At 47.0% G+C, this 10,538-nt stretch overlaps 1 protein-coding gene across 3 annotated transcripts in view; it reads right to left on the minus strand.

The window, feature by feature from the left end:
* The window catches only part of LOC128423336 (actin-fragmin kinase-like), a 78,757-nt gene extending 70,352 nt beyond the window's left edge, over window positions 1–8,405 (minus strand). Inside the window, exons 1-5 of one of the 3 annotated variants that reach the window (XM_053408391.1) lie at window positions 8,241–8,405; window positions 6,688–6,759; window positions 3,512–3,584; window positions 3,100–3,142; window positions 1,171–1,249 (exon numbers count right to left, since the gene is read on the minus strand). In XM_053408391.1, the coding sequence (XP_053264366.1) occupies window positions 1,171–1,249; window positions 3,100–3,142; window positions 3,512–3,584; window positions 6,688–6,749 (257 nt within the window). In that variant the 5' untranslated portion in view covers window positions 6,750–6,759; window positions 8,241–8,405. The remainder of the gene's footprint in view (window positions 1–1,170; window positions 1,250–3,099; window positions 3,143–3,511; window positions 3,585–6,687; window positions 6,760–8,240) is intronic. The other 2 variants (XM_053408389.1, XM_053408388.1) reach the window with 2 other exon arrangements.
* Window positions 8,406–10,538: the final 2,133 nt, after the last annotated feature.

Here is a 10,538-nt window from a genome sequence, read left to right on the forward strand (position 1 = left end):
ATCCTTGCTGTGACGGGGTGCAACACAGCCTTCAACACACTTTTTTATTTTCTTAACCTGCAATTTTGTCCAAATCAGAGAACGATGATTCAGGAGTTTTTAAAAAAGGCATTTGTGAAAATTTGCTTTGGGATAAGTTTGCCGGTGTTGCAATAAACAAAAAAGGCAGGCAGGCACAGGCAAACAAATACCTGCAAATGCCCTCGAGGTGTTTCAGGCTTCCAGAACTCATGGAAGGTAAGGAAGGTACTAACTGAGGAGAGCAGCAAACAATAAACCGTGTGAATACATTCCACCAAGCACTGCCCACCAGTGGATGGAAAACATCTGCATAGTTTCTGGAGGCACTGGCATCGAAACTGCTTGTGTGAAAGCACAAACCCAAACATGGAAACAGTGAGCCAAATCTGTATTAATGCCACAGTGAGGAGGACATAGCTGGAGTGCATTTAATAATACCCCAAAGTCATCCACTAGGGAAGCACAGCAAAGGGACTGAGAGGATTAAAGCAATCACCGCCAAGCTTATCTGAAACAGGATACAGGTGAAAGAAATAGCACCTCTAGGGCTACTAGAAAATGGAAATCAGGAAACCAAGTGAGAAATGAAGCAAACAGCAAAAATCCGACCAGAGAAGACGAGCATCACGCCTGTAAATGTGCTCTCTAAATACCAAAAACGTAGCTATAGGCTTTCTTTTGTTATAAAGTTAAAACAAAAACATGAGCACCATGTTTATGTTACTGAATTTATTGTACTGGTTGACTCTGTGTGCAAGCTGGATATGACAGCTTTGTCTGTTACGTGACGTGCACGGCTAACACTAATTGAGCATTTTCATCTTCATAACTGCTAAACACAAAGCTCTGGATTTTGGTCATCGGTTTTCTCTCAGATTTGTCAATTCTCAGATGCTCAGAAATTAATAATAATATATGCTTGGTGGTAGCTGGGTTTTCTTATGGCTGTGCAAAGTGATTAATCACTGTAACTATTTGCATCTCAGTCAGATGTAGGTTTACATGGATGGCAGGCTCTTAATTCCAATATATTTCCTTCCACATATGCGCGCTTAGGTCGGAGAATAGGCCCACCTTCTTGTCATTTCAGCGATCGACATAAAAGTACTAGAAATAACCAGTGTTTATTTTGCTGAATTGTTTGCTTACCAAAGTGAATGACCTTCTCTTGGACAAGGAATGTGGCCATCTTGTGGTATCATTTCCCATGTCAATTCAGTGGAAGTAACTGAAAATGAATGAACTTAAGATGATCGGTACGTTTACACACATACACAAACATTTATCTATACATCCATACAGTGTTTCGGTTTCAAAACATACTGGCTAAAGCTACAAATGTTAACCAGAAGGTTGGTGGTTCGAGTTCGCCCAGGGATGACTGTGGTCAGGATTCCGAATCCGACCTCTACAATTCTATGATTCTACAAGCATCTATTTTAATGTGCAGTCAATTTTATTTATTCCTGTCATTATTTCGGGGGTATGGCGGTGGCGGTGGCAGAGATGACAACAAGAGGAGACCATTCCCATTTTGCCTCAGGTGGTGAAATGGGACAGGTTACCCCAGGTAGCGTGACGAGGATGGCGCTGTGGGTTAAACCACAGAGCCTAGGACTTGCAGATCAGAAGGTCAGCGGTTCAAATCCCTGCGATGGGATGAGCTCCCGTTGCTCGGTCCCTGCTCCTGCCAACCTAGCAGTTCGAAAGCACGTCAAAGTGCAAGTAGATAAATAGGTACCGCTCTGGCGAGAAGGTAAATAGCATTTCTGTGCACTGCTCTGGTTTGCCAGAAGCGATTTAGTCATGCTGGCCACATGACCCGGAAGCTGTACGCCGGCTCCCTCGGCCAATAAAGCGAGATGATCGCTGCAACCCCAGAGTCGGTCATGACTGGACCTAATGGTCAGGGGTCCCTTTACCTTTACCTTTACCCCAGGTAGCAGCACTGCATCTGATGGCAGTGCTTTGAATTGCTTAAAGCTAAACTTGGATCTTATCCATTAGAACTACTCCCTGCAGCAAGTTTTCTAAAGTTAACATCAAAACGTCAGTAATTGCTCTCAAGTTTATACGTCTCTTTTAAAATTTTTATTCCCATAATTCTATCATATTGTCTAATACCTCTAAGCAAGACTTCTAAGACCAGGATGAAAATTAACAGGAGAATGGGCATCCTTGCCATGTCCTCTTCTGTATATCACAGTATCAAGTCAAATCTCCACTAACCACTATCTGTGCTGTCTGTGATGTATAAATTGATTTCACCCATTTAATAACATTATTTCCAAAGTTCATTTCTTGCAAAACTTAAAAAAAAAAAATCCGAGTGCAGGTTGTCAAAGGCCTTTTCTGCATCCAAAAAAATCAGAGCAGCTTGCTTTTCATTATGATGATTCAAATATTCAAGATGTCTAATGCAGGCATAGGCAAACTCCGGCCCTCCAGATGTTTTGGAACTACAATTCCCATCATCCCTAGCTAACAGGACCAGTGGTCAGGGATGATGGGAGTTGTAGTCCCAAAACATCTGGAGGGCCGGAGTTTGCATATGCCTGGTCTAATGCATTTCTTACATTGTCTCTTAACTGTCTTTTAAGCAAAAAGCCACATTGAATTGCTTAAAGCTAAACTTGGAGATGAGATGTAAGGCCAGCAGAATGACTATTTCTATAGGAAATACTATGAATATGTAGAGTACATATGTGGCTCAAAAAATTAAAAGGTATGTTTAAGAAAACCACAAAACCTGCGAGTGAGTGATCACACTTGCACCTAACAGTTCTGCCTATGCCTCATTGACCAAAAAAGCTGGACCACAGTAGGTGCATTCATACCAGGGGAAAAGATAACTTTGTTGTTGTACAGCTGTTCAAACTAGCCTGGGGGCAGGGGAACCCTCTAACCTTAATCCATTCTAGTCTCATTGTTTGCAATATACTTCCACAATTTTATAGTGATAAGCCTTTTTTTGCATTACAAATGACTGGTCTATTATAGTGAAATATGTGCCACTCCAAAGGGAGGGATAAACCCACGGAAAAAGCTGCCTGCTAGAAAAGATTAATAGTATCTCACTTGTCAACATGTAGAAGTCATTGAAATATGTTGGCTGATCATCCTAGGAGAGAAAGAGAGATTGAAGCTGATATCTTTATTTACAGGGCATCAATATTGTCATCTAGATAAGGAGCGCTTTTAAAATTACATTCAGGTTTAAGCTATCTCAAGTGACTACCAGTAGAAATAATAGCTAAACAGTTACCCAGAGAGAATCTGTAGGCATGTCTCCACAATGCACATTAGTAGACAATGGCTGGAATGCAGGGATTCTTCAGTAAGTACTTGTGTGCAGTGGGAAATAGAGAAGATTTAAAGCAAACAGCAAGAGTACATGAGGTGTGCCATTTATTATACTCCCAACAACAGCAAAATGTCAAACGGTAATGAAATTAACAAAGGACAGCAAACATCAACTTGTGGTACTTACAGACGTATCATTAAAGGAACAGCCTCCAGATATAAACGCTATATTTCCCGCGATTGCCAAGGCATGTCCGTGTCTACAGAGCAACATGAAACAATGGTAAATGAATTTGGATGCAGCAATAACAGTGAATCTTTCCCTCCTCGCTCAGAAGAGAGGCCAGCCTTACTGTGGGAGCCTATTCATAAAGCTCTTTACTCAAGGTATAATATGGGTATAATATGAGAGAGCAAGCTAGCAGTTTCTCATGACCTGAAGCCGACGCAGCCTGGGACAAACTACCGTATTTTTCGCACTATTGGACGCACCGGTCCATAGGACGCACCTAGATTGGGGGGGGGGCAATAAAGGGGGGGAAATTTATTCCCCCCCCCCGCCAGGCGCGGGGCTGGGGCGGGGGAAGCCCGAGCTTCTCCCTCCCCCAGAACGGGACCCAGAGCCATGCCGAAGCTGCGCGCAGCTTTGGCATCGCTCTGGGAGCTTGCGGGGCTGGGGGAGGAGGAAGCCCTCCGCCAGTCTCCAAACCATGTCGGGAGACAGTGTCCCGAGTTTGCGGGGCTGGCGAGGGGAGGAGCAGGCTTCTCCCCCCCCCCGCCAGCCTTCTAGCCAAGTCGGGGGACAGCGGGATGGCGCGCTGCGCCTCTCCCGCTGTCCCCCGAGTTTGCGGGGCTGGCGAGGGGAGGAGCAGGCTTCTCCCCCCCCCCGCCAGCCTTCTAGCCAAGTCGGGGGACAGCGGGATGGCGCGCTGCGCCTCTCCCGCTGTCCCCCGAGTTTGCGGGGCTGGCGAGGGGAGGAGCAGGCTTCTCCCCCCCGCCAGCCTTCTAGCCAAGTCGGGGGACAGCGGGATGGCGCGCTGCGCCTCTCCCGCTGCCTCCCGAGTTTGCGGGGCTGGCGAGGGGAGGAGCAGGCTTCTCCCCCCCCCGCCAGCCTTCTAGCCAAGTCGGGGGACAGCGGGAAGGGCGCGCTGCGCCTCTCCCGCTGTCCCCCGAGTTTGCGGGGCTGGCGAGGGGAGGAGCAGGCTTCTCCCCCCCGCCAGCCTTCTAGCCAAGTCGGGGGACAGCGGGATGGCGCGCTGCGCCTCTCCCGCTGCCTCCCGAGTTTGCGGGGCTGGCGAGGGGAGGAGCAGGCTTCTCCCCCCCGCCAGCCTTCTAGCCAAGTCGGGGGACAGCGGGATGGCGCGCTGCGCCTCTCCCGCTGTCTCCCGAGTTTGCGGGGCTGGCGAGGGGAGGAGCAGGCTTCTCCCCCCCCCGCCAGCCTTCTAGCCAAGTCGGGGGACAGCGGGATGGCGCGCTGCGCCTCTCCCGCTGTCCCCCGAGTTTGCGGGGCTGGCGAGGGGAGGAGCAGGCTTCTCCCCCCCGCCAGCCTTCTAGCCAAGTCGGGGGACAGCGGGATGGCGCGCTGCGCCTCTCCCGCTGTCCCCCGAGTCTGCGGGGCTGGCGAGGGGAGGAGCAGGCTTCTCCCCCCCGCCAGCCTTCTAGCCAAGTCGGGGAACAGCGGGATGGCCTCTCCCGCTGTCTCCCGAGTTTGCAGGGCTGGGGACGGGGAGGAGCAGGCTTCTCCCCCCGCCAGCCTTCTAACCAAGTCGGGGAACAGCGGGATGGCGGCGTTCCGCCTCCCCGCTGTCCCCCGAGCTTGTGGGGCTGGCGGTGGGGCTCTCCTGAAGCCTGGAGAGAGAGAGGGGTCGGTGCGCACCGACCCCTCTCGCTCTCCAGGCTTCAGCGAAAGCCTGCATTCGCACCATAGGACGCACACACATTTTCCCTTCATTTTTGGAGGGGGAAAAGTGCGTCCTATAGTGCGAAAAATACGGTAAGCTTATCCACAAAATCTGTCAGGGAACAACCCCTTCACTTAAAAAAGAAAAGGGTGGGAAAAGAAAAACCAGTTCTGTGAAATATGTAGAGGGGTTATCTGTAGTTTTCCACTTTGATGTCATTATTGCAACAGGGATGATGACTGCTTTTGTGATGCAATCCCAACACACACACACGCACACACACTTATTTAGTTTTTCAAATTTTGAAATTTACGAACAATTGTCAAACAAGCAAAATAAAAACAGAATTCTGTAGATTCCCCTGGACTTCCCGCCACCCCTTTGTGGGTCCGTATGTTAACTTTTTTCCACCTGCAACTTCTCTATTAATCCAAATCTATTAAATCTCCATTACAACCATAGTTCTACGTTATGCTGCAAGTATCATTCCAACCCTACTAATAATTTTAATTGTTTACAGTGATTTTTAAGGTAAATTATATATTTCCCCCATTCCTTATTCAAAGTTTGGTCTTCCTGGTTTCTGATTCTTCCGGTCTTATTATGTATGGCAGCTGCTGCCTTTCACGGTGTGCTTTTTAAAACAATGTTCGGCAAATATTTGATGTGATAAAAAACAAAAGAAGAAAATGGTAAAACTGACCGAGAAAATCTAGACAGCACTGTTTAGTATCTCAAAAGTTTTGCTATGGACTATTAATAGCCCCATTGGTTTAACTATGCACATATTCATAATATATACTCAGAACATCAGTATATATCTCATCTGGAACTTATCCTGTTACTATTTAATGTTAAATGGTATCACAAGCCAGTTCAACACAATAAATGCAAATAATAACTGATGTTCTCTAGACAAAAAAAATATGCAACAATCTGCAACAACTACCGTATTTTTCGCTCCATAGGGCGCACCGGACCAAAGGGCGCACCTAGTTTTTAGGGGGGGGGGGAATCAAGAAAAAAAATCTTATTTCCCCCCCCCAGCCCCAAAGAGCAGCGTACAGGCCAAGCAGCGTACAGGCACAGGCCAAGGCAGCCAGCGGATGGATCCCGCTGGCTGTTTTGGCTTCCTCTTTAGCCCCACGCAACCTCTCCCTGCTGGGAGAGGCTGCGTGGGGCTATCCCTGAAGCCTGGAGAGTGAGAGGGGTCGGTGCGCACCGACGCCTCTCGCTCTCCAGGCTTCAGCGAAAGCAACGCGAAGCCTTTGGAGCAGGAAGGGAGTGCTCCCTCTGCGCTTCGGAGGCTTAGCGTTGCTATCGCTGAAGCCAAGGAGCCTGCATTCGTGCCATAGGATGCACACACATTTCCCCTCAATTTTTGGAGGGGAAAAAGTGCGTCCTATAGAGCGAAAAATATGGTATGTTTCATTATGATACCAGTTTTACCATTATCCCATACCTAGGACTTGGAGCGTCCCCAATCACTTCTTTTGTAATCCAGTGTCCACTTGCTAATGCCATCTTGGAACTACTGGAAAAAACCTGTATTCAGAAAAAGAGGTATGAATTGTCTTGAGAGTATAATAGGTTAAAAAAAAAGTTTACAGGTAGATATTTATTATGTCTGGGATCCAACAGTACAAGTAGAAATCTGCTCCAGAGCTATCCATCCACCCCAGTTTTTAGGGGTGCCTCCAGCCTGCCACTATTTTGTGGGATTCATGTGCAAACTGGAATTTTAAGTTTGCGTACTTAAAGTGAATTAAAGAGCTCTGTCAATCTAGCGCAACAAATCCACTTAAAAACACACACACACAATCAGACTTATTGTAGTTAGGAAAGTGACTGGGAATTGCATTGAAAACTGTGGGATGGACAAATGACTAACAGGAAGAGTTTAAACTCAGGTTACCAGATTTTTTTCAATGAATCCAGGGACACTTTAATTAATCAATTAATTACATACTACACGTTCGGGACGTTGATGCTGCAGCGATGGCGGTGGCTGTGGGGCGGCCGCCGCCTTGGCCTCAACCGCCACGTTTCCCCTTCCTCCTAGGCTTCTATCTCCTTTCTCCATGAGCCTGGGCAGCCCCTGAATTGTTGGTTCTACGGGGGGGGGGGAGTGGTGCGCGGTGGATCAGGCATGGAAGGCGGAGAAGGAGGGCCGAGAGCGGCAGCGAGGCTCGGGCAGCGCAATGCCTCCCTTCCCATCGGAGCAGCCCCAATCCCATCCCTACTTGTGTGCAAGCAGGAGGGGGCGGGGATCCCTCAGCTAGGAAGGGAGGCTTCCCGTTGTCTAACAGAGAGATCCCTGCCCCCTCTGCTTGCACACAAGTAGGAGTTGTGAGGCTGCTCCGATAGGCAGCATGAAGCCTCCCTTCACAGCTTAGTTGCTGGGGTCAGGGAAGGTGGAGGCAGCCCGGAAGCTGCATCTTTGAGCCCCTGCACCACCATCATATGGGGACTTCTGAGCAGCTCCTGAAGCCAGCCAGAGCCAATTGCTCCGGGCTGCTGAGACTGCCGCTGCTGCGTTTCCCGGGGACATTAGATGAAATCCGGGGACATTCCGGGGATGGAATTTGTCCGGGGACTTATTCGCAAATCCAGGGACTGTCCCTGGGAAATGGGGAGGTCTAGTAACCCTAGTTTAAACACTATGAAGGCAACTCAGGAAGGATGCTTAATGTCCTATAACTGTCCTGCAAGCAAGTCAGAATGAAGACTCAGTAAAGACTGTCTATATACAGTGCACTATACATGTTAACTTTGTGCAAGCAGATCAGGATGAATACACAGGTTGCATGGAGAAGCTTCTAGAGAAAGCAAACGGCTGCAATAAGAAAGGGAATCTGGGTAACACTCAGTTGCATTTGCAGAAGTCCCTCTGGATTTCAATCTGTAAAGAGCCTAATAGTTCTGCTAATTGGCTGTTGCTTGGGAGGGGGGAAAAAGTCATTACAAAGCATGAATAAGAACTGACTTCCTTTCTTCTCCCCATGCTCCACTCACCTGTGGTTCCTTAATCTTTCATCAGGAGCACCGGAAATAGGTATCTGCAAGCTCTATGTATGCCGCCAGATATTAATTTCTAGTCTGCTTTATTCGCCAGCTTTATCTAGCTCTCTGCCTTGCCTGACATCAGTTGCTATGACACTGTGGTACACAGAAAGAAACACACACCTCACAGTTGCCTTTCTGGCTCCACATTATTTCCGGGTTACCTGGAGCCATGGCAACTTAAACAGAGCCTTCCCATACTGTAAATTCCGGCCACACAATGTAAAAAACTCACATCGTTTTATCTCCAGGACAGGAACCACCTGTTACATCTCTGCATGGCAGGCTACCATAAAAGCCACAGTACCTTGCTAAAGGTGCTGGAAATGATACCTCTGCGAGGCAGGAACTCCAATTCCCAGGATTCTTTGAGGGAAGTCATGTGGTTTCAATGTGCATGGAACAAGCTTTAAATATATACAGTGGTACCTCAGGTTAAGAACAGGTTAATTCGTTCTGGAGGTCCGCTCTTAACCTGAAACTGTTCTTTTTTTTTTTTTTAAAGAATATTTATTAAGTTTTCCAATTTTTTAAACAAAACAAACAGAAACATTGAACAGAAGCATAAATTTCATAATCCATACTTTTAAATAACAAATTTCTCAGACCTCCTCATACTTCTCCTTCTTGTATCCCAATTAAGATTATTTGTTCAGCAAATCCTTCATTTAAAGCATTACAGCTTGTAGCATTACCTTATTTTTCAAACCCCTTTTTTCCCCCCATCTATGTTCTTATATATCATTTCAGCTAGAAACCTCTCAATTTCAATCCAACACCATCTAACTTTCTTAAATTTTACAATATTTCTGTAAATAGTCCTTAAATTTTTTCCAATCTTCTTCAGCCGACTCTTCTCCCTGGTCACGGATTCTGCTCGTCAATGCTGCCAGTCCCATACAATCGATCAATTTCATCTGCCATTCTTCCAGAGTGGGTAGATCTTGCATCTTCCAATACTTTGCGATGAGTATCCTTGCTGCTGTTGTAGCATACATAAAAAAAGTTCTGTCTTTCTTTGGCACCACTTGGCCGACCATGCCCAAGAGAAAGGCCTCTGGTTTCTTCAAGAAGGTATATTTAAATACCTTTTTCAATTCATTATATATCATTTCCCAGAACGCCTTAATCCTGGGACACGTCCACCAAAGGTGAAAGAATGTACCTTCATTTTCCTTACATTTCCAACATTTATTGTCGGGCAAATGATAGATTTTTGCAAGCTTGACTGGGGTCATGTACCACCTGTATATCATTTTCATAATATTCTCTCTTAAGGCATTGCATGCCGTAAATTTAATCCCGGTGGTAACCTGAAACTGTTCTTAACCTGAGGTACCACTTTAGCTAATGGGGCCTCCTACTGCCACCGCGCCACCACAGCACGATTTCTGTTCTCATCCTGAAGCAAAGTTCTTAACCTGAGGTACTATTTCTGGGTTAGCGGAGTCTGTAACCTGAAGCGTCTGTAACCCAAGGTACCTCTGTAGTGCAGATCTGGGGAATCAGAACAGGAAATGGGTCTAGGAGTCCAGTTTTTACACCCTTCTGGACAAAGGCCGCAAAGGAAAATTCAGAATTGATGGGATCAAGGGGGGGGGGTGATGAAAGAGATGGCCGAGTGGGAGCTGTGAGGTCAGGAAGATGGGATGTTCTTTTGTGGAGACAGGTTGTCGTGTTCACTTTCCAGCTAGTCTGATTAGATCTAAGTACGAACAATGTACTTCTCTCTTACTGAAGCAATGCATTTCCTGGCGGGCCAGGATGTGGTTTTCTTTTTGTGGAGACAGGTGGTGTTAACATCACTCTTCAGCTAGTCTGATTAGCTCTAGATTGGAACAATGGGCTGCTCTCCTGACTATTGCAATTATTTTTTCCATCACATTGATTGAATTGTGAAAAGTCAAGCCCTCTGCATATGAGTTGGGGCACAATTTCCATCAAAGTGACCATTATTATTATCATTATTCTGGGCGATGGGCTTTGTGGGGTGGTGAATGCTTCCCTCCGTGAGGGAGCCTTCCCAGACCCGCTGAAAGAGGCGGTTATTAAACCGCTTCTTAAAAAACCATCTTTAGATGCGGCCACGATGGCCAATTATCGCCCAGTCTCAAATCTTCCATTCTTGGGCAAGGTGATTGAGCGAGTGGTTGCTGAATGCCTGGAAGAAGCGGACCATTTGGATCCCTTCCAGTCGGGATTCAGGCCTCATCATGGGACTGAAACTGCCTTGGTCGCACTGGTTGATGA

This window comes from Podarcis raffonei, chromosome 11 (assembly GCF_027172205.1).
Source record: "Podarcis raffonei isolate rPodRaf1 chromosome 11, rPodRaf1.pri, whole genome shotgun sequence".
Classification (NCBI taxonomy): Eukaryota; Metazoa; Chordata; class Lepidosauria; order Squamata; family Lacertidae; genus Podarcis; species Podarcis raffonei.